Source organism: Pleurodeles waltl, chromosome 3_1 (genome assembly GCF_031143425.1).
Source record: "Pleurodeles waltl isolate 20211129_DDA chromosome 3_1, aPleWal1.hap1.20221129, whole genome shotgun sequence".
NCBI classification, from domain to species: Eukaryota; Metazoa; Chordata; class Amphibia; order Caudata; family Salamandridae; genus Pleurodeles; species Pleurodeles waltl.
Genome location: NC_090440.1, coordinates 663815059 through 663840079, shown reverse-complemented (window position 1 = coordinate 663840079; position 25021 = coordinate 663815059). Strand labels below are relative to the sequence as shown.

At 44.1% G+C, this 25021-nt stretch overlaps 1 protein-coding gene across 4 annotated transcripts in view; it reads left to right on the top strand.

The window, feature by feature from the left end:
- Positions 1–25021, top strand: part of PKP3 (plakophilin 3) — a 176923-nt gene that overhangs the window by 32916 nt on the left and 118986 nt on the right. For 2 of the 4 annotated variants that reach the window (XM_069223196.1, XM_069223199.1), the window contains exon 2: positions 8787–8979. The exons of 1 other annotated variant lie outside the window; for it this stretch is intronic. In XM_069223196.1, the coding sequence (XP_069079297.1) occupies positions 8787–8979 (193 nt within the window). Of the gene's footprint in view, positions 1–8267; positions 8684–8786; positions 8980–25021 lie in introns of those variants that run through there. One more of the 4 variants, XM_069223198.1, reaches the window with a different exon arrangement.

Here is a 25021-nt window from a genome sequence, read left to right as displayed (position 1 = left end):
CAGTAAATAGCCCTCTTCCTATCTCAGAACCCAGCCCAGATTCACTCTTACTCTTTGACAATATGCATCGCTCTGCTGCCTCTCACTTAGGTTCTTGACATACAAATATAACATTCATGCACATGTAGATGCCAGCATTTGTCTGGCTCACTGGCAGACCCCAGGCCGTCAATCAAATATCTTAAAAGCAAAATGGCAGTTCTTTAGCTTGTGAACTGGAGCAGATTGAGAAGTTGGAATGTACCAACAGTTTTAAAAAAATGGGATCACAGTGGCTTTTCCAGGATCTTAGTGTGATCTGCTTGTGTGCTATCAGTCTGCAGGTGTTGATGACATTTATGAACCACTGTGCAACAGAAGCCTTTTTAGGAAACGTGGGGTTGATCTTCAGTGCAGGATATAGTTATCAGAAAACTCCAATGTCACTGGGGCTCTATCGAGTCCTGATGTTTCTTTCGCAAACCAGTGTAATTTAACAATTCTATTCATTTGTAGAAAATCAAGACTACAACTCCCAGTATGAATTAATTTAAATTATTAAGGTACTGAAGAAAAATGATCACATCACCCCCATCCTAATGCTTCTCCATTGGCTCCCCTTGTCAGCCCTCACCGTCTGCAAAACCCACTGAATCATTTACAAAGCCGTCACTACAAGGAAACTTGCATATTTTGAAGACAAGCTCACCATCTCTGGTGGCTCTCTGTACACCCACCACCAGGACACCATCAGACTGTAGAGTAAGAAGTGAAAAAAAGAAAGAAACAAGACAGCGGCCTTTTCCATCTATGCACCAATGGTGTGGAACAACATCCCTGTATCCATCAGGACCACCTTAACCCTGCTCCAATTTAGAAAAGAATGTAAGGCGCACCTCTTTAAAGAGCACTGCATCACAATACATTTACAGTCCACAAGCTAGCTACAGCTCCTTCCACAAGTTGACTTTAGGCTTATCTTTGATTCAGTGCTTCCTTGCCTTTTGACTAGGTCCGCACTACAGCATTACCCCACACGTACATACATCTATTTTAAATGGCAGTGGAGGGCTATCAAGGTATAATTTATCTTGGGGATTAGGAAAAATCCTAGGTATTATTTTCTAATACTTCATGGAGAACAAGTACTGCTGGGCATAAGGTCATCTTATATTTGTGATATTTATGTGAAATATGTATTCATCTGCTGCTACTATGAAGTCTCTTATAGTGAAGAGGATGACAGTGGCAACAGAATGCAATGTAAAAACAACCAGAATGCCCCAATAATTATAAAACAACTCAAAGGCACGAAAGACACAATTTTGGCCCCATAGCACCAACCTATGCAGAGAGCCAATCAGAACACTTTAGATCAGTGAATCCCAACCTGTTGTCCGGGGACCCCTGGGGGTCCGCGAAGCCTCCTCAGGGGGTCCGCGACTGCTTAGAAAACTAAATAACATCAACAGATTAGGCCCTCACCTTTCAGTAATGACTCAGTAGGGGGTCCCCAGAGTCCTATAAAGATTCAGTGGGGGTCCCTAGGCTCCAGTAATGGTAAAGTGGGGGTCCACAGAAGTCAAAAGGTTGGGAACCACTGCTTTAGATGCACCAACAACACACTTAGCATCAAAAGGGATACAGGTAGCAACCTGGTGCTCACCCAACAGTACAAAATACACATAGAATACAATATTCAGTCTATTTTGACAAATGATCATGCAATCATTACAGTGATGAAACGCTTTAGATCAGGGGTCTTCAACCTGGGGGGCGGGCCTCTTTTGGGGGGCTCAAAGGATCCTAGGGGCACGGGCTCTGGCTAAAAGAAGCATTATTCTGCTAATAGTGCTTTGACTTAAGTGGATAAAAATGAGCGCCACTAAGCCGCTCTGTAATGGGCCATCACTAACATCTTTTGTCATTTATATCGTAGCTGGGAGTATGGGTCAAAAGGAAAGGAACACCAAAGAGTCTTCTAAACACCCACCCCCATTTCTAATAATCACAATGTGGATATATTTACAGCTTAGAAAGGCCTACCTGACTAGAATAGTATGTTTGCCAATCATGTATTTTATTGAATGTTTAAAAAGGCAACATGGCTGCAATGTTTAAGTAAGCCTAGACATATTTAAACATTGCAATCTTAACAGGATAACTATGAAAACTTCTGAGGGGGTCCCCGATGATTTCTTTTTCCAAAGGAGGACGCAGCATTAAAGGTTTAAAGATCACTGCCTTAGACAATGTTTGGCTGGTCTTCATCTTATCCAACACACCTAAACACACTAGAAGCCCTCCTACAACCAGATTACTAAATATCAACTCATAATACACCACTGTTCTACCAGCCCAGCTTCTCACAAAATATCACCCTCAAAAAATTCTAAATTAAGAAGTCAAGTTCTGCACTTTTGGACATTGACCTGCAATGTGGGCTTGCCAGTATCATGCAAATTATCTTGACGATAGGGTGCCAGAATTACGGGGGTCAGGAACGGTGTTGACAAGATTCAAAACAGCACTTCAAAATACAGTCAATTGAAGGACTGACTAAAAAATAGAGTTTGTGATCAGAAATTCAGAAAACTACGAAAGTTTAGTCAATTAAAAGTGCAATACAGAAAATATGAACAAGCCAAATGTTGCAGTAATCCCATTTATTCAATAAGATACACAAGAATCAATTTCCATGAAGGCCCTCAGTTACAAGAATAATGCTATATTTATAAGCAAATCAGAAAAATGTACTATGTCTAAAATGTGCACCGAATCAGTAGAGAATCATACAGTGTCCGTAGCAGGCTCTCTAACATCTCTGGTTCACCACCAAATTCAGCAGCTTATATGGCAACTTCAGCATAGAAAATAATGGAGTCTGCAATGTCAGCATGGTGGGAGCAAAAGCATCATAATTTCAGCAAATCATGCTGCAATATTCTAAAATATCATGTAACCCAACCATTTTAGCACTATCCCAGTACATGAATATTGATTTGCCCCTTCTGACCTAATGGGATCCGGAGGTGTCAGAACAAGAGATTTTTTTAGAATAATATGTTACACAAAATAAACAGTGCACATCTTGCTACATGGGTGTCAAATGAGAAATATAAACTCACAATGAATACTGCGAAACAGCCGCCGTTTTACAAAGATGGAGTTAAGGGCTGATTTAGGCCAAGTTTAGCCTAAGCCAGAAAACACATTGAAAACACATAATGATTTTGTTTCAACTGCAATAGCTGCATGTATATATATATATATATATATATATATATATATATCATCTATATATGTGAAATGTGAAAAACTAATGAATGCATATGTGCATTTCAGTTTGTGAAATGACTACCACACCTCGTTACAATCTCGCCCAAAACAGAACCACCAGGTGCACAGTCCCTGCAGGCAGTGGCTCTGGAACACGGGTGCTGCAGCACCCCCATAAATCATTCATGGAGTTAAAATGGGGAATTGACAATTAAGAGGCCTGCTTTTAACTACAAACTGTTTTGTGATGAGCATCTTCGTTTGGCAAAGTGCTGCTAATTGTTGTAAAACGGAGCACTGTGTTTATTATTCCGTTCTCTTACTGCCTCTTTAGGTTATGTTTTAGTTTTAAATAGTGGCACTCTACTAGGGGTGCTGGTGGAAGAGAATGCCACAGCACTAAAGAGGTTTTCTGAAAGATACACACATGAAGACGTGGTTGTTCTAAAGTACAGATATCCAGGGGCGGCTGACATGTATTAAAAGTAGTGAGGTCCGTGGAAGGGGCACAGGGGGCAGCCGGGTGGGCAAGGGAGAGGGGTCACACCGGCAGGGTTTTAACATTTAAAAAATGAACTTACTTGCAGCTGCCAGCTGCCTTGCAATTTTCTTCCTGGTCCCAGTAGCTTTAGAGACTCCATATGTAATCCCCGTGCTGCTCTCATGCTAAAGCAAGCATGAGAGCAGCACTGGGATTGGCTGAGCAGGCTGGTTTACTGCTTGCACAGGCACATGAAGTCTGTGCTGTTTCTCCAACCCGGCTGTCAAATACAGCTGGGTTGGAGAAACCTAAGTGTGCATATATGTTTGGACATGCGCAATTTAAGGCACGTCACTCCTCCTCCCCCCTACCATGGCCCAGCCCCACCCCTCCCTGCACATGGTGGCTCTGAGCCTGCAGCTGAAAAATAAAACGACATTTTATTTTTCAACTGCTGGTTCTGAGCCAGTGGGGCGACGCTCCTTCGCCACTGCGAAGGAGCCGCAGCTGCAGACATCTCCAAATAAAAAAGAACAATGAAAGCACTTAGGTCAAGTGATGGCGATGGGCAGCACCCCTACTCGAAGAATTGTTACAGCACCACCGCCTGCATGCGTCAATGTCACCAAGATCCATACATTAGGCAGCCTGCCCATCGAGTTCTCACCCCTCCCCACACTGCACATGGCAGACGCTGTTCAGCACACCCACTGACAACAACTACTCATGGTTTATTAGACACCTCGAAACTCAGCCAATCAGACTCCCATCTGCACAGCATCCACAGCTTTGCTGAACCGTGGGTGCTACGAGCCCCCGCCAGTGGCAGATGTGCACTATTCAAATACCTGTAAGAAAGCATACCATAGTATAAGAAAGAGTTTTCAGCGGTGACATGGAGTCAGTCTGTAGTCCTGGCCTAGGGTTGGGTGAACTACGTGTGGGGGGAGATGATCTGCAGACTTTATTTAGGAGTTTGGTTGGAACCCTGTAAGCTATTCTTTCATTGTTGTTGTTTTTCTAAGGTGTTGTGGTAGCTATTATTTTAATCCTATTGAGTGTCATATCGCCGTCGTAATGCTTTTCAATGGACACATGTTTGGCCTTGTCACAGAAAGTTTAAGATTTGCTGAAGGCGTAGATGAGGTGGGCTTCAGGTGGACGTGAACAGTTCTGTCTGTGTTATTTTTCATTCGTGAGTGTCTTTAATGCTAAGTTTTAACCGGAGACATGCCTTTGTGGTATTCTGTTGTGAAAGCGTGGTTTTTTTGGGGATTCTCGGGGGCGAGGGCGGATTTTCTCTGTGCTGACCCTGCATTCCTTTTGTGTGTGTTCAGGGAGTCTGTGAAGCAGGCTGGGCATCTCGGCGGATTCACTCTTTATAGGAGGACGGGCCTTTTGTGTGTTTTTGAAGGGGCGGGGCTAAAGACAAGACCGGGCTGGGCCCCGTCACAGGCTCGTGAATTTATTCGCTGTTTTTGTCACCATGGTGGTCTCTGCTGTGGCGTTTACTGCACATTCCCAGAAATCATACTCGTCGCTGCCAGGTGGCCCCATGCCATGTATGACACATTCTGCCGGTTGTGACAGTCTGGTCAACAGCCATTCACCTTCTGGTACTCGTAGGTTTGTATTCACCGTCCGATTGAATCATAACCAGAGCTTTAAATGTGCCGGTTTTGAGAGGGAGAATACCTGCACTTCTCAAGATAAACGTATTATTTTTAATTGGGAGAGTACGGCACTTCTCAAGATAAACGTATTATTTTTAATTGGGAGAGTACCGGCACTTCTCAAGATAAACGTATTATTTTTAATTGGGAGAGTACGGCACTTCTAGGAAGCGAGCAGGTACTCTGATACAGAGTACCTGCACTTCTGTTTTCCATTTCAAGCACTGATCATGACAATTGTGTTTTACTCAGGGCCACTGGAAATATGCGATTATGCGGTCGCGGCGATTTTCGCATAATTATAGATTTGCCCCATAAACCATCATATGCCGCATAATCTGCAGATTTTAACAAAAAACAATGTTGGTGCTAGCTCAAACCGTTCATAAGTTACTACAGATACAAGAACAGGTTTTGTCGAGCAATGGAATGCCCTTTAGCAAAGCTGAACAGGTAACTTTCAGATACTTATTACCATATTTGGATGTTACAAGGTTACTAATGAGGTGCAACCAATACCCAGACAGTGTTACTAAGTTTGAAAATAATGAAATAATGAAGTAAATAAATTGTGCTGCATTATGCCGCATACTTTGGCTTTTATTGCCACATAGTTTACTTAATCCTGCTGCATAATTTGACCCTCTCCTGCCGCATAATTCCAGTGGCTCTGGTTTTACTACACCAACAGCAGTCAAAGAGGCAATATTCCTTACTTTGCACCCAGGCCCATGACATCCTGGCTACTCTACTGATGGGTGTATGGATCTGTGTGTTCATAGTTACTGAGGGTGACATCCTCACCCAGTGCTGTATTCTTAAACAACCGCATTTTGCACTTTGGGAATCTGAACACTCACTGTTAATGAGGAAAGTGAAAAAATCAACAAGTCGCAGAATGTAAATTGCGGTTACCAAAAAAAACAGGACTGGACAAAGGTATCGTACAAGGCAATGAAAATAAAAGATGCCCAATATTACGTTACTTAGAGCAGTGGTTCCCAACCTTTTGACTTCTCTGGAACCCCTCTTTATCATTACTGGAACCCCAGGACCCCGACTAAATCATAACTGGAATCCGGGGACCCCTCACTGAGTCAATATTGACAGCTGTGGACCAAATCTGTTAATGTTATTTAATTTTCTAAGCAGTCGCAGGCCCCCTGAGGAGGCTTTGCGAAACCCCCAGAGGTCCCTGGACCACAGGTTGGGAACCACCGACTTAGAGCAACAGTACTAATAAATATACAACGCATTGGGCAAAACTGACAGAATAACGCTTTTTGCTGCCACAGAGACTGCCTATGTCAATTACTTTACAAAGGAAAGCTACTCAGCTAATAATCAGAATGTCTCTTCAAGTTGATTTACTTCACTGCACAAATGTTCCACTTTGCACCGTGTTTAGACAACTGCACATGAAAGCTCTGACTACCTGTGCTTGGGTGCATATGACTGTACGGCGGTGTGTGCAGGAGAATACTGTACATGTTTCTTCTTCTCTCTTTCAAATGTCCCTCTCCCCTCTCTGAGCACAAACTATGCTTAACACATGCATGTTTGCCTCATTCACTGTTACTGTATTTCTGCAAATTGCCAACAGCTCATTTATGGGATCACAATCTCTCCACCTTCATCTGGTGTCATACCTCCACATCCTAACAGTACCTAATCTTCTCTAACTCAGGTCTCAATCCTAGCATGAGTTCTCGCACACCCACTTAGGGTCCCAACTCTCATTCATTTAGTCCACCATAAAGAAAGTGGGATGACGGCATGGAGTGGTGTGCTTGAGGACACAAAACTAATCCCAATTAAACTAAACTAGCCACTAACTAACCTTGGCTTCCAGAGCCCATCAACACCTCGTCAGGGGTAGTAAGTGCTATATAAATGCAATCCCGATTCCCATGTCTATATGTATAGGTGTGGGCGCGCGCACACACACAGACACACAAACACACACACTAGTCTGTATGTCAATATAGTGGATGTATAAACGTGGGTTTGTATAAGAATTGTGTTTTGTATTTGAGTGTGTAGATGTAAGTTAAGTGTATGATGAAATGAATGTTTGGACGTGTTGACGGGTACATGCAACCATCTAAGTGAGCGAATGAATACATGTATGTAGGAACGTACAAGCTGTACGCAGGCCCGACACAAAGGTTCCGAGATAACATGTTAATCAAAATACGTATCTCACTGTTTTTGTGTCCCTTACACTGAACTGAACTATAAATGCAGATATTACGTTCTTACTACATACGTAGATGAAGAATGCCTCTGGGTGACTGCAGGGGTTGCTTGTGTACGCATCGGAGTAGGGTAAGAGTTTATTAGAAAGATAACATCCTATGTGATCTTTGAGCAGCCCTGGCTCTTTAGCTCACCTCAGTCGGTCCTATAAAGCTTGAAATATTATCCCATGTTACGTCTAGGCCTACAAAACCCGTGTGCAAAGGACTACAGGCCAGAAGGTAACGGCAGGTTCAAGATGCCACACGTACACGGGGCATTTTAAGTTCCATCTGTGTACTGTAGTGTGAAGAAAGATAAAACTACAAATGTCAGAATGAAATGCGAAGGGAACTTTAGGATGAATACCTGCTGCCTTGTAAAGAACAAACTGAAAGCGCGGAGTACGGAGGGTTTGGGGGCGTGTGCGTGTTTGTGTAGTGTGGGGTGTTCCTGTCGCCGTGTTTGCACCCACTCCCCCGTCCCTGCCCCCCGCCCTGCCTAGGTATGCAGGGATCGGGTTGCAAGCCGCCCAGGTACGGCCCCGCCCTGGCCCCTCCTCCCGTGTGCCCTCTGGTTCAGGCCCCACATCACTGACATTCCACCTTAACCTGGCGTGCGCTACCTGTTAAGCTGGCAGGGCGTGAGGGGCAGGCCCGCCCTGTTCTGGTGTCAGTTGCTAGGGAGGGGAGAGCCCAGTATGTCGGATAGTCAGCCCGCTTGTTTCACCGCCCCGGGGCCTGAACACACGTCTAAGATCTGTGGGGAGGCGTGAGGGGCACCGAGGGAGCCAGCGCAGCCCCCACACTACCGAGGAGCTGCTTGGCACTGCACTTGGGGCCGCTTGGCACGGAGCCCAGCTACTACTAGGAAGAAGTGTAAGACAGGGAGGTAGGGCGATTCACCGCCTCCCTCCAGGGAGAAGTGAGGCAAGTTATACACTGTGGAGCTGTGAGGTGAAGTAAGGACCACAGTCCCAGTGGAGGCACGGACATCCCTGCTCCCTTCCGGGCTAGAGCCGGGCTGGTTATGAGTGAGTGACTGACACTTGTAGAGCGCGCAGTGCGGACTGACTACCCTCTCCGGAGAGGGGCACACGGCCTTGGCGCTCACTCTCTCATACCTCCACCATGCAGGACGGCGGCACCTTCCTCATGTCGGCTCTGCAGCCCAACATGGACACCTCTTCCCTGGCGCTGCCCTCCGACCACCAGCTGGACATGCGGGACCGCGAGCAGCTGAAGAGCGCCCGGGTACAGGAGCAGGTCCGACTGCGTATGATGCAGAAGGGGGCGCCCCGGGCCAACGGAGCGGCGCAGGCCTACGCAGGTGAGTGCACTCCCGGGGCAGAGGGCAGCTCTGCACGGGGGCGGCCATGCCTGGGAGGGAAGCTTCTTCCTGGGGACAAGGACCGTGGCATGGTGGAAAGGTGGGAGGACCCGGGGTGGAGGCAGCCTGTTATCAAAGCGGCGATACAGCTGCTGGGGTTGCGTGCTTCACGCAGGAGAACGTTTGTACATCACACAGGTTATGTTTGATTTGAATATTTTTAAAGCGCAAACAAATACCCTGGGGCGTCTTGACGCTAAATGACAAGGTTAGTGATAAGCTGCGTAAAAATGAAAACTAAGAGCCCGATGTTTTAGGCCTTTCAAGGGAAGTTGATTTTTGCTGTTGACTGAAGGGCCAGGTTTTTAGGATAAGGAGTACAATGCAAAGTAACGTCAAAAGGAGGGAAAATATAACCAACCAAAAATGTCCAGTTTGTAGTTACACTCATTTCTTTAGCCGGATACAGTCAAAGAGAGAGAACGGAGCAGCCAATACACAGGCCTGGTTGGGTTTATGCTGCACTGCAATTTCCTGACAGAAAGATTATTTGGAGGGTCAGGGACAAGCTCATAGAGACACGGGAAGGGCCTGTCCAATCCAACATGGCCCACAGAGGCGTGTTCGGGCCTTCTATGGGAGTGGGCACCGTTAGGGTGAGCGCACGGATGTCTGTCATGTCCCTTCCCCAGAGATACTTGGCTTGTCCTAGGTCTCCTGTCCTGGAGGAGCACGAATGTCAATTCTCCGAAATGCCAGGAGTAGGAAGTGACATAGCACACCACGTGACCTTTAATTTCAGTCACATACACATGTCAAGCTTCTCCTGACTCTTCACTAATTTTGGCACCTCTGAGGTCGGGGGTCGCAAAGGCAGTGGTAGGGTCCCAAGTGGCAAGCCAGAGGTCTGCAACCCTTAAAAGACTTCCACGAGGATGAGGCCATTATTATTAGTACCTAACACTCTGAGGTGCTTTAGATTAAACTTTATTTTTCTTGTAGCGAGGACGTTGTTGGTATCTAACACTCTCAGGTGTTTTAGACTAAAGTTTATTTTTCTTGTTGTGGGAGTGAAATGGGAGGTCAACGCAGGGGCGTAACGCACCCCCTGGAGTACATAGGGGTCCAACATTCTAAGGGCCCCCACCACCCAGGGCGGGACCCCAATCCTTCAAGGAGGCCCAATACAGCCCAAGACCACTGAATATTTGTGAGATATGGGACACTCAGGGGTCCCACATCACTTTCTGTAGGGGAACCCATCATTTTGCCTTACGCCACTGGGTCAGTGACATGATTTGTCAGAAGCAAGCTTGATGTAGATATTGTTACCACCTTCCCCAAATAAAAATAATGCCCATTTGTTCACTTTTTAAGAGTCTGCAAAGGCCTGGGCATGATATGTAAATAGAACAGTGCAGAGAAACTTCTGTTTTTAACACAACCTTTCATTCTTCATGTAATTATCCGTAATGGATCACTAAGGCATCAATAGAACACATTTTAAAGTTCATTCTTCTTATACTTACTGTTTGAGGTATGTAGAGATAAATGGAAAATAAACCAGCTTTAGATGTTCTAAAACTTGTATGGGATGAGGATATGTGATGCTGCCAATCTCAAACTCTGGTTACTTCATTATCGCCGATAACAGTGATATCATCTGCGACTCTCAATGATGACATCATCTCAGTTGTAAGGATTTTCCTCTTTGCTTGTATGTTATTACCAACTTGACCCATGACCCTCTTCCTGCACAGCGTGACCGTGATATCATGGCTGCCTCATATCCTTTTTATGTCGAAGCCTACAGTTGCAAAAATACTTCATGTGGGCATTCTGAAAGTTTCCCTGAGAATTGAGAATGCATTCTGCTCATTGCTTACCATTGGCGTTGTAACTCATATTTTCTGGCCTTCTGTTTGCTGGCTTTGTCTGAGGCTGTTCAAACATATTAATATGATAAAAACAAATCAGTACACTAGGTAATGCCATTTCCACACATTATCATTTGTGTGCTGCATAGTTTTATCAGTAAAACTGTATGTGCAAATGTATTTGTTATTTTAATTGAAAATGTGTTGTCTGTAATGGCAGTGTGCTACCAAACTATGCATACTCCACTCCACTCTGCGCCAGTCCACTCTACCACACACTACGACACTCTGACACAACACTCCACTCCACTCTAAGCCACTTTACTCCACTGCACACCACTGCACCGTCACTCCACTCTTTGACACTTTATTCCACTGTACACCAGTCCACACTACGCCACCCCATGACAATTAACTCCACTCTACACCCCTCCACTCTATGACACTCTACTTTACTCCACTCTACACCATTTCACAACACTCTACTCCACTCCAATCTACAGCACTCTACTCCACTCTGCGCCGTTCCCCTCCACTCTGCTCTTCACCACTCTATGACTCTACTCCACTGTACGACTCTACTCCACTCTACACCATCAACACTCTACTCTATGCCACTCCATTCTGCGCCACTCCACACCACTTTATTCCACTCTCCTCCCATGCATTGTATGCTACTTCACTCTACTCCATACTTTGACACTCCACGGTACTGCAGTCCATGACACTCCACTCTTCATCACTACTTCACTCGAGGCCACTCTACACCACTCCACTCTACAACTCTAATCCAATCTATGACTGCTCCACTCTATGACTCTACTGCCCTCTACAACTTTGCTCCAGTCTACAACTATACTCCATTCTTTGCCACTCCACACCACTCTATGACACTCCACAACACTTTATTTTACTCTGTGCCCTTTCACTCTACCTCACTTCTCAACACTCCATGACAGTTCTCTCCACTCTTCGCCACTCCACTGTTCCACGTTCTGGTACCTCACTAACTTTTAGCCATGCTGAACAATAGCCACTCTGGTGTACAACATGGCTAAAACAGATTGGCAAAGCTAATAGCTCTTGCACAGGCAAGACCTATTGGCTTTGCCAGTGCTTGTCCAGTGAGTGTCCTTAGCATTTAGCCATGGATAAAGCAGCGCCTGCCCAGCCAGAGAGGCAGAGCTGCTTACTGTAGTCTAGTGGATGTCCGGAGTTTCCCCCACAGGTCAGTGCTCTTGAGAAGGTTGCGCAGAATCAGTCACAGGACATTCACTTCTGTTAGGATCTGCTGTGTCTTCGCAGGCCAGTGTGGAGGGTTCCACATCCCGTCTGATGTAACCGGGCAGAGCAGGGCAGGGCAGGGCAGTGACGCCGTCGTCGCAGAAGGGTTGATATCAGCGTGTACTTCTCCGGCAGCCAGAGAAATCATTAACCCCTAATCTCTACTGCCCCGGCTTGGGCTGTTAGAAGGCCGAAGTCCAGAGTGCGTGGCAGCGATTTCTTCAGCAGCTTCCTACACACGCCACGCCCTGTGCACGCTGCTCATCTGCCTGCTGCGGACACGCCTGCTGCCCTGCGCCCTGCAGCTTGCGTGGTTTCCGTGCGCAAGGTGGGCTCCAGGTCGCCTGGGCGCCCAGTGAGTCAGTTATGTAAGGGTGCCACGGGGTTCCCTTCCAGGCTGGAGTAAAGGAGGAACAGGCCGCAGGGGACCCTCATAGGAAGCTTCTCATTGTGCACTGCAAGGCGCTTCCCCAGTGAGCTGTGGTTGTGGTGTTTTACGTTGCACGGCCTCTTCCTGGGCTTCATTTAAAACCATCGCCAACTTTGCGGTTTTGCAAACGGTTGGTGTTAACACAGAGTGTGATTAGTTTGAATCATTTGGAGTAAATCGAATCAAACAACTTTGAAGTGAACTGAACATTGGGTTCAAGCCACGCCCCCTTGTTGCTTTCTTTTCTAATATGTTTCCTCATTGTCGCGCCTAACTGCCATCATGTGTGTTTACCACGTGGTTCGAACTACGAGTACTTCACACCAACTGATTCAAAGCAGTGAATGATCTGCCGCTTACCAGGGCAGGGACACCTTAAGGATTTTGGGGGTAGGGGCTGAACATATTTTGGGGGATCCTGTATCATCCAATTTCAGCTCTTTCGTGCCATCTTTGGCCAGAGCGTTGACAATGCACATGCATACTCGTCCAGATTCTAACGTTGTTACATATAATATTCAGGGATAGTGGCGTGTGTCTTGAGTACTGTAACACGGCAGCAGTTTACTAATATCACTGCAAATAATTTCTGTGGCGCCCTCCCATTTCCAATATGTGGGGTCCTGTTTTGACCTAAAAGAAACCTTTTTATGGATGTTGCATGAAACATAAACACATTTCTCTGCAAAATGACTAATGGACTTTAAAGTAAAAATAAGGTAAAGAGAAACAGTATTTAAAACAATTTGTGTAAGAACTATTTAAGGACATCTTGGCAAGACTGCAGAACAGAGCCACGATTTTCAGGGGTCTCCTGGTAGGCTGGGGCCCTGGGCCAGTGCCCTCTTTGCCCATGCCTTAAAACGTGTCTGATCCAGGGTTCAGGCTTTGCCTTGCAGGTGGAGGGTGGGTTGCTCCATGTTCTGTGGTCTCTTTGTGAGGTAGGACTAAGGAGGCACCTCGTTGCGTGGTGCCAGGAGACCTGGCGCTAGAGACACATGTTGGTTGGTTGTTCATGACTTGGAAGGAAATGCTTTGTGGTTCTTTAGTGAGCTGGGCATAATGACTCCTCCGGTTTCCTGGTGAGATGGGGTCCATCAGCCACACAGGTTACATGGCTCAGGATGAGCTTCACTTCAGCAGACCCGCAGTTCCTAGTTCACTGGAGTGGTGGAGTTAAGTAGGCCTGGCGATCCTGGTTATGCGTTTGTGCTTCACTTAAGGACTCCCCGGGTGCACGATTCCCTAGTTAGTGGGTTCCACTTTATATGGTTCACTGTTGAGCTGAGATTAAAGGGGCATATTTTGCATGCTGCCTTACAGAGTTATAGTTAAGGAGTTCTATTCTGAATGGTTCCATATTGATTCTGACGTAGGGTATCTCTAGTTTACACGGTTCCCTGGTGAGCTACAACTAAAGAGGCCTAGACAGCATGGATCTCTAGTGAGATGAACACAGTCTGGTTGAGTGTATATGGTTCTTTGGTTAGCTGCAAGTAAACATATATTGGTTCACTAGCAAGATAAAGTTAACCCCTTCAGTGCCCTGATAACGTACATACAGTTACTAACATCCTTCAGAAACCTACAAAAGGCTTTCAATAAAAGACCAGGCTGCATAGTTGGCATGTGATCTGGCCTTACGGAGCCTTAAGGAGCTCAGGGTGCACCATCTCCTGGAGGCATGGGGGCTTAGGGCAGTAATTTCTTACTGAGTTGTTGGTAAGAATGCCCTGATAATGCACTGACTCGGTGTTTAGCAGGTATACGGAGTGCTGGAGTGGATTTAGGTATGGCATGGGTTACAGGTGATTTAGAGATTAATTATTAACTTCTCTGATGACCTTGGGTAAAGGGTTCCTCTTTCAGAGAATTCGGAGTAATCATGCCATGGTCCTGTATTCCTCCAACGACAGATATCTATACCACTTTACATCAAAATACAAAGTAGGTCACAGGTGTTTTTTTAGGTGGTTGTGGGGCAGGCAGTAGATTGTCTGAAGGTCTAAGGACACTTTCTAAAGGGTGTGAATGATTCAGACTTTTATAGAGAATGTGAGGATGTTCCAAATCTCGATTCAGCAGTTTGGAGGCACTCAGGATTGGATGCCTCATTTACTAGGATATTGGGCTGAGAAATACAGCAAGTCACCGTCCCAGGCCTGGATACCCACCGCAGCTGAGGAACACGGGCCTGTGCGAAAAGAGTCTGAGTGACTCGGGCCTAGATACAAAGTGTGTGATGGTCTCAATCTTCAATAAGGAGAGTGTGACGATCTGTGTGCTGGATAGCAACTGTGTGTAGGGATGTTTGGCTGGGAAGGCCAGGATAGAGGTACATCCCAAAGCAAGACATAGGGGTCCTAGCCTTTCCTCTTCCAAACGGAAGTAACCATGCTTAACCCCTAGAGTGTTTGACTGAGGATTTAGAAAGTTAAAAAATTATAAATATTCAAAATATTGTCAAAACTCCCTATCCAAAATATATTACAGAATCAAAAAAAGCTATATTTAAAAAAAAATGCATACACTTAATATTACTAAACATTATTGGAACTCAGCAAAAGCACTAACAATGTTATGTACAACTACATTAAAAATGATTTAAGTACCTAAAAACAATATTCTTAACTTCTATGTCCTGTCCCACAATATTGTTGACATTGGAATATTTTTGGTGCGCTTTTTGTGTCTCACTGTATTTTTTAAAACAATATTTTGGTGGAACACACCTCCAGGCAGCCCTTTATTAGGTAGGCACGCTGTACTGTCAGGCAGAACATATTCTCAACTACAAGGAACTTGAGCACACACAGGTCTACATCTTGATATCCTCAGCGCTGGTCCTGCAGGCAAACTACAAGTTAAATAATTCGCAAGTATGTTCAGTAATAGGGAACTGGACAAGGCTCTCTTCTATCCTGAACCATAGGTGATGCTTTTATTGAACTCCAAGCTATCAGACTTTAGAGGCCAGGAATAGAGACATTGGCCTTTTGCTAAGCTGTCACATTAGAAATTTTTTGATTGGAACTCGATGTGTATTAAAGTAGCAAAGCAACTTCTGAGAACAAGGTATTACGGTAAACCTATGGAACCTTTCTTCGGATTATAGAAATGGTCACATACGCACGTAATCCTCCACTGTGGAACCATAACATCTTCCCCTCAATACAAGTGCTCACTCTTCCAGCGCAAGCAAGGAATCATTGGCACCCATAACTAGCAGCAATGGCCCCAGGCATGTATGAAATTAAATTTACCACTCTCACTCTGTGGTACAGAAAGGTTCATCCAATATAACCACACTGTTTTTTTCAAGGCAGTGGATTTCTTGCTATATGTCACTCCCAGGAATGTGAAAAAGGTGTTCTTCCACTATTAAATCACGCTACCATCAAGCAGTTACTCGGCCAGTTCGATAAAACTAAGAGTACCTTGGCTAGTTTTCAAACATAGAGGATGTTATTTTGCCTCATGGCACATTAGAGCTTACACCTGTGGGCCTTGCATTAGAATCCACCATATGAAATTATTGCCATACAGATCACCTATGCTGGGGGTAAAGCAAAAAGTTATAAGATGCTACAGCTGTGATCAGGCGCTCTAGACTTTGGCCAGTCGCTCCCACATGAGACTCTGATAGGGAACTAATCCTCTCCAGGAAATTCTTTATCATAAAATTCGCATTGTATATTCTTCTGGGACGCTTTGACCTCATGCTGACAGTGAAGGCCATGCCCCTTAATGAGAGAGAAGAAAAAGAGGTAAGCAGTTCCTAGATTTTACTAGGACAAGTACATATTATGCCATCCATAAGTATAGAATAGATTAAAGGATATTAAAAAATCAAGAGCCCTCCCTCACCCAGTTTGGTGGCATGCTTCATCAATGGGCAGCTCCTTGCTAGGCCGGAGGTTAGGAGGAGCTTTTGATTGATACCTTTTGTGGCAGTGAGCTATGTTAGGGGATTGTGGTCCCATAGATAGAGAGGGATGGAACTCTTAAAATGCCCAGTCAATTGCAACCGCAAAGCATTATTTTTCAATTGCTGCTTCATACTTTCCTAGTAGCAACAATCTGTAGCTAATAAAATCCACAGGATGATCTCTGCCCTTCTTATCAAGTTAGGTCAGTATGGTGTCAACTCTGTCTGTGGCGTCCATCTGCACTTTAAACAGCTGTTTAAAATTAAAAGGCTTCAAAACCTATGCTTAAAACAGATCTGTTTCTGAGACCAGCATAGGCTCCATCCATGCATGCGTGGCAGGTCCTCCTTGTGCTCTGTCAGTGTAGGCATGTGTATCTTAGGGGTCTCCCTTGGTGCTGTAACAGGTAGTTTGCCTGTAACCAACTGAACACAGCAACCACAACCCCAGGACCTTCCCCAGTAGACTTTGTTTCTGAGATGTGTGCTTGCTGATCCGCACTGCCATCTCTACTCAGTCTCCAGCCTGAAGTTCCACCAGAGCCATTGGAAAGTAAACAGTCTTGTAAACCATGCCTCCGCTAGCATAATCCTAAAAGTTTTCTGCCTTCTTATTGTAATTCTCAAAGGACATACATTCGGGTTCCAGCGTTCTCATGAGAGGTCTGGTTTCTGTCCAGTTTACAGAAACTGCTGAGGTTGCAAGGATTATTCCTTGCCCCCAAGCTAAACCTTCAATCACACTATCAATATAGAAGGGGAATTCCTGAAGACTCCACATCTGCATGTAATTGAATATTGTCATCTGGGGGCTCTGGGATGAATGTGGGCAGTTAGGATTCTTTACTTATAGGTCTGGTTACCATGACCGAACACCTGTCCAGAAAAAGCCATTGGGCCTTGCTGGCACACTTAATCCTTTGCGCTGGAAATTAGAATGCAAGTTCCAAAGAATGTTTTGATTGTCAAGAGTAATGGGTAGGGCCATTAAGGTAACCCAAAAGCCTGGTTCCTCAACTACTGCTGCTTGTAGTAAATATTTTGCCTTTCCCGAGGGGTTTTAGAATGGGTTTTATGTTCCCTTTGACCAAGATGTATGGAAGGGGACAAGTCAATTTCTTGTTCAGCTTTTGGTGCAACTTAGTAGTGAAGGACCTGCATAACATCACTGCTGGGAGAGGTCGTGTGGACACCATATGTCTCCAGAAGCACTCATCTCCTACCAAGGGGAGGCCAAACATTTCAGCAGCACTAGACCTTCCAGTATATATTCAGTTCTGAGGAGCTAGAAGGGGGTGCATTTCAATCACAGGCAGTGCATTCTATGAATACTATGTCAGCAGCTTATCAGGGGGGTAGGAAGATGTGTTGAATTTGATTGCTTTTCTGCAGATGACACAATGGACCTGGTTCATTTGCAGCTGGATTTTGATTTGAACTGCAAAAAAACCAAACTACTGCAGAACATCTTCTACCAGGGAATCAGGGTAGGGTCACTGGCACTTTTGACCCTCCAGCAAGGAAGCAAGCTACAAGGAACTTATCCAAGACACAGGAAAGTGGTGGCCACTGGTGCATTGGGCAACGTGGTCGCAAGTATTTATGGCTTAAAGGTGTGATCTCCAACATGCATGATCCTACATTTGCAACTCACACATGACAGTGGAAATGTAGCACTAGGCTCACCAGGTTTACAGAAAATAGGCTTTACTTAAACTATCAAATCACACTAACCAGGTAGACATGACACTTGCCACTAACAGTGATGGCCCCTCGTTGATCTTTAGTTCAGAGTCCTTCAGATGGAAATGATTACAGCAGGAGACCCTTTTGAGTGTGAAGTTGAAATGTTGTATGATGTTAGCTATGCGACAAGGACCTCTGGAAATACGTCATCAGACACACTAAATTGTGTCTGATGTTAACGGTAGCTGTTGGGAGAATTGTGTTAGACTGTGGTCAGTGCTCGTCGTCTCCAATGGAAACTTCGTATTGAGCTGTATATAATGTTATTTGTGCCCAGGGTAGGAATTGTGCTGGCTTTCAGATGAAAGAATTGTCTCATGTTAATTGTCTTTGGTTCACAAGTTGTGTTTGCTTGTGACTGATGTTGTCTTTGTATTATTTTCAGAGCTGTGTCTATTGTTTAGCAGGCAATTTATACCACTGTTTATTTACTTTCGGTGCAATTGACATCGTCCTTATTTGAGAGCATGTCATATACAAGCACTGGGGTCAGGGTTTCAATGTTAAACAATGTTGTAATTGCAGTCACATATTCAGCAGCGCAGGCCTCCCCCTCCAGGTCCCTGGTAGTGCTAAATGACTCTAGCATTGGGTGCTCCTTCCCACGGTGCTCTTATGTTGCTATATGATCCTAGCACTGTGGGCTCCAGCAGGGTGGGATTCCTCTCAGCAGTGTTCTGCCATTGCTACAGCAATCCAACATTGTGGGTTTTCATCAATACTGTGATTCTTCCCATCAATGACTTGTCAGTGGTAGAGTAGAGGGGCTCTGATGCGGTGTGCTTTCTGTCAGTTGTGCTCTTATTGCTGCGCCACTGCACCCAGCTGCTCCACAAGCACTGCACACTGAGACTCTTCACAGCCACGTCATTCTGCACTTTGGGTTTCCTTCCCTCACCCACTCCTCCAGTTTCTCCATAGTATTAACTGTGATCACCTCCTTTTTGCTGCACTAGGTTACATAGTGGTCCTGATGCTTGAGGGTACCAGGATTAATAAATGCTTGATTCCGGCAACAAACTATGCTCTGTGTTTCTCCAGATCAGCTGCAGAAGCTCCAGTTTCCTGACTGCTGCCTAAAATTTAAAGGAGGTTGGGACCATAGCTCTTCAGAAGAAGCAACAATAATGGACATCAGGCTATCTCTTCATTGAGATTCAATGGAATAATGCTGTGATCAATTGCTGATCAATATACACAATGAAATAATGCTTCCTAAGGTTACACAGAGGTAGTGGATGAGGCATGATAGCTGCTATCCATCCTCCTGCGCACCCCCCACCTCTAACTTGATGTGTGGAACCAGAGCCCTGATACAGGGCTTGAGGCAGGCGAAGTTATTGTCACCAACTGTTGAGGAGATACGGCTGGCAGTGCATGAGGAAACAGGCTTAGTTGTTTCCCCTATCTGTTCAAACAGTGTTGTGGGTCAGGAAAAAGGGGAGGAAAAGTCCCTTGACAGGGTGGAGTGGTTACATCTGTCTGTAAGTATATATTAATGGGTCCTGTTTCAAGGACCCAGTATGCAAAATGTGTGACTGTGTGGAAGACACTGCATTTGTTGAAAGGGAATAATGTGTCCTGTAGAGGAGGAATATTGGGAACTCTTACTACATCGCATAAGTCTCTTAAATAAAAGGAGTGTAAAATACTGTTTGTGAAGTGGGTGCTGACGGCTAAGTGAGGTTGGTGCACAATGTCAGCATATCTTGTACGAAAGTGGGGCAGTTGTGCTGACTTCAGACAGGGCAGTATTGAATAGAAGAGGTGTCTGTTGCACAGCCACTTTACACCAAAGTTAATAGGCACGTGAGCAATGTGGGCATCTCAGAGTACTGCAGTATTTCTTATGCATTATTTTCAGTAACCTAGGGTGTGGAGGTTTCTCCCTGTCGCTTGCTTATGTGGCATGTTATGTCCTGCTGATCTCTGTTAGGTGTGCAATTGTAAAAATGTTTTCTTTAAGGGGAGGATAGCCCAGCTTCTCTTTGCCGTTTCCCACCAGAGTTGCTGACAATGCAGTTCCTCTTCTCAATTCCTTAGCACATGCCTGGGATGAAGGCAGAGTTTCCACGTTACTGCGAGCAATATTTGCACACATCATGCCACTGAGTGTTCGGAGCAGGCATAGCGAGAACTTAGAAACAAGGAATTATGCAGTCTCAGCTAAGCTCTTAGCGACCAATTCACAAAAGCATTCATGAGTGCGTGACATAGTACTCCTGTAGTACTTCTTCACAAACTCTTGAATGCTTTTTGTGAATTGGCCGCAGTATATCTAAAATGCGGGTATTCATGGCCTAGTCGTATATATTTAGTAAAAATATAAAAGACTGCGCCCTCTTTTGTATTTTTAATACTACATATTTGGACATTTCTAGAGTCAATTCATGAAGGAATTTCTAAGAACGATGAGTATGTGAAGCAGTACTACAGGAGTACTACTCCATACTCTCATAAATGTCTGTGTGAAATGACCCCTTAGCTTCCTTGAGGATACTCAGTGGCTACTGTTGCAAAGAGGAACGCAATAAGTAAAATCAGGTGCCTCGAATATAACACTCAGTGTCGGCTAATTAATGCAGGAGTAACACCAGGAGTAACACCAGATGCACCACTGTAGTTTTTAAGTTCATAGTGGGATGTTGGGATTTTGTTGATGTGGCTTACATTTTGAAAATAAACCAAACACTTCACCTCTAGTGGTATAGAAAATGCACGTATACCTTATTTACAATAGCCTGTAACCTCCCAAAAAGGAAGAAACATCAAACCCTTAAAATCAAAGCAGACGGACACTTTTACACCCAAGCCACCCAAGGCCAAGATGTTTGCTTTTAAAACATGAAAACTTAGACCTGGTGGCCACAGACACCCAGGTGAAAAAGTAAACAGCTGGAATGTTTCAGGGGGCGCAGGGAAAATTGAGGTGGTAAAAAGAGGACGAATATAACTCCAAATTTTCAGTCTTGAAGGTCGGCATTTGGATTGGGCGAGGAAGACAATGACATGCCTGGGCCTTCTTTTCTGTGCATTACAGTTTCATGAGAATGAGAGTAAAAAACCTTCACATCCAGTGGCATGCATTTGGATTTGGTGAGGAGGGCAGAGACATGTTTTAGGGTTGAATATGGAAGGAAAGGAAACGTCTTTAGGTCCTGTAACTGGTTTTGGATTAGGATATGGAGTAATGAGGCAGGCCATTTCCCCCAGTAACATGCTTTTGGATTAGGCGAGGATCTGAACAGACCTCTGCCTCTAGTGACATGCTTTTCGATTAGGCGAGGATCTGAACAGCCCTCTGCCTCCAGTGACATGCTTTTGGATTAGACGAGGATCTGAACAGACCTCTGCCTCTAGTGACATGCTTTTGGATTAGGCGAGGATCTGAACAGCCCTCTGCCTCCAGTGACATGCTTTTGAGTAGCTTTTGCAGAACAGGAATAGGTCTTAACCCTCCATTGAGACTCGGGGCATTGTATAAAGGAGGATAGTGACAGTCTTCACCTCCCATTGTGTCCACTTGGAGGATGGGCATATCAAGTTATTTTATTTACTTTTACAGGTTCATAAAGTTTACACTTGGATCAAAAAGATGCCTGGGTGCTTTCCATCAGAAGCATGAATGTATCAATTTATCAACTGTAAATATGGATCGGCCATGACAATAATTTATTCATGTTTCCTCCTCAACCCATTAAGATTCAGATATGCATTTTTAATTGATATCTATTTATCTTCAATATTTTACTCCACAATATTCTGATGATAACATAGTTCTATAGAGCATGGATTTATGAAAAAGGAATGATTTTCATTACCTGCAGAACGACTGCAGATTATTATCGAGCCTCTTATTTATTGGTAAACCGTCCCGAATATCGATGGGGATAATCGGAAATAACATTACCCGAGGTAGATTTTTTTCACGCTGGTTAAATGCAGCTCCAAGCGTCTCTTCTCCAGTGGTCAAATATTGCCGTTGTGAACTCCTAGCTTCTCGTCGGCACATTAGCCCGCGTTTTGTAACTGTGCTGCCCGATAAATAATGCATGGATATTTGAACATGATGCATGCCTTCCAGGGCAGCCAGTGCAGTGAATTTAACACGAGGAAGGTGATCAAAGCAGCAAGGATTAGAGACCAACCTCGCCTCCCATGTGAGCCTTTTCTCACAGGTGCCTGCGTAAATTTAATGATCACTCCTGGGGCGACACTTCTATACTCCACTGCAGCTGATTGCTAAGCCTGGACTCTTGTTCTAAAGTAAGTCTGCTAACAAACTGAAGAATTGTACCTGTCACAGTTAATTCACTCGGGTTCTTGGAGATTTAGGTAATTGGTTATTGTTTATTTAAGTGTTAATCTTTCTGACTTGGCAGAGGCAGAAGATGTTATTTTATGGCTTTGTTAGTAAACAAATCTTTTGTCGTGTTTTTACAAAGAGATTAAACCAATTCAACACGGTAATAAGGCAAAGAAGCAAATTGGCGACACAATTGAAAAGCCTGTGAAGAAGTGGAATTATAACCAGCCAGCCAACAAAATGTACAAAGAAAATACCTGCAAAATCAGGGGATCGGGGCAGGGAAGGGAGACCATTCATTAAAAGAACCCCAAATACCATCAGATGTATCTCCTTGGTTCTGAGGAGAATACATTACATTTTCGTGACAAGTAATATCCGCTATCCCGCATCGTTATTTTAAGACTTTTGAGCTTTTACATTTCCTCAAAGTCAAATTTTTGCTTGTTACTGATATCCAAGAAAGGTTCTTTTTTATGTATTAAAGTTAAACTTACATTACTCAGAAGCAGCTGTCCCGGAGGTAGCAATGGAGAGAGCCTAGAACGTCACCCAAGCTCTTAATCTAACATATCATACACATCTGACCAAAAGCACAAAACTTTAGAGCACTTCCAAATCATGTAACATAAAACCTACAAGCCCAACATCTATCTGAGTCTAGCAAAGTGAGCTTCACCATTTGCATCAGAGCCCTCTGTAGCCTTATAATGGGTTCTTTGTTGGATAACTACCAAAATGAGGTCCTGTTTCATTTTTTATAATTCCACACAAAAGTCAGACAAATGTTTGGATAATTCACAGCACCATAACTAGTTTAATTCATAAACAACTTTCTTCACCTGAATCCTCATCTAGAAAAAGCTTGTGTCACCAGACTTAGGATGGCAGTTTTACCCAAGAGATACAGCCTACGAAGCAGTGGCACTTCTCGGGGAAATATTATCAACCTATCATCCAGCAAGGTTCTTAAAAGAATTACTAGTACACCGATGACAATATAGCAGTAGGTAATAATCATTTAAATCCGTTTGAATTAAGTATGTGTCTCCATTCATTTTATACATGGGATAAGGAAATATACTTATCTTAATTACATTAAATCTAAACAATTAAGAATACGGGTTAGTATAGAGGTTTATTTCTGAATTTATTTCAATTTAAATAAATAACAGATAGGGTTAGGGCGGACATAAGAATGCATTTAGGATCGTGATGACAATACATTAAATGTAATTGTTTTAGCCTAGGGTTAACCTTATAATGAATTAAGTGTAACTAAATATTATTTATTTCAAGTGACTATATGTTAATTAAAATAAATCAGTATTGTTGTGGCGTGAAGGTAGTGGTAAAATACGAGAAATACTTTCATTAGGGATGTAGTGGCTGCTAATGTAGTGGCCGATCCATGTAATACCAGGGATGTGGTAACATAAAACCACTTGAGGTAGCATCTTGGAAAATCTGAGCATTAGGCAGATAGATATTGGCAGTACACATGATGACGTATTCACTGGGACAGGAACCGGGATTGGCAGTACCTACTGATAGAGCGTTCCGTACTAATAATTTACCTACACTTGGACGCTCTTTCGGCCGATGAATCTTTTGGCTAAGTGGGACTCTCTTCACCCGAGATCAGTCAATTTAATCAAATCAATAATCAATAACGAACGTAAGCAATGCCCTGATCAGCATAACACTTAACAATTAATCCAGAATACATTTCGGCGAACCATGACCTTTCGGTCATGAATAACCACACCAGTTTATTCAAAGTTAATGAATTTATTTCCCTATATTAGCAAAGCTAGCACAATATAGATGTGTCTCAACACCAAATGATAAACGTAAATGAACATTAATAGCTGTCCATAACGACGAAACAGGTGCAATCTATGCAGCATTTGAATAACAAGGCATTCGATGATAGCAATGCAAATCACTAAAACTATAATCTGTAATGAGCTAATTGCATACATTTAGTCAGCATAACAAGGTCTCAAATTGCATCGTGCAACAAAAGGAATCCTCATCTAACCTCAAATTAGCATCGGCATGTGGGACTTCATGCAAAAACAATTTAGCAGCATTAATTTAGAAAAACTCCTAACTAGGGCTCTCATCAAAAATCAGCAGTTGGTTACCTAAAAGAAACACAATGCAATCAAACAATTTCCTTTCATATTTACCAATTACAATCAGCATTCAAGGAAGTCTTCGTCTCACAGGTACCGTTTCTCGATCAGCATGGGACGGGGCAAAGGGCAGGGGTGGACGGGGCAGTTGCCTCACGGCGGCAAGATAAACTACTACTTCATGCAATGGGCAGTTCAAAGTTAAAGTCTCTAGGGTAAGAATCATTTAAAGTCTCTTTCTCTCGATTAGAGAAAGCATCAAAGTCTCTTTCAAAATGGCGTCGCAGGAAGGTGGGCCATATTAGCTGCAAGATGGCGGGTAACGGCAAT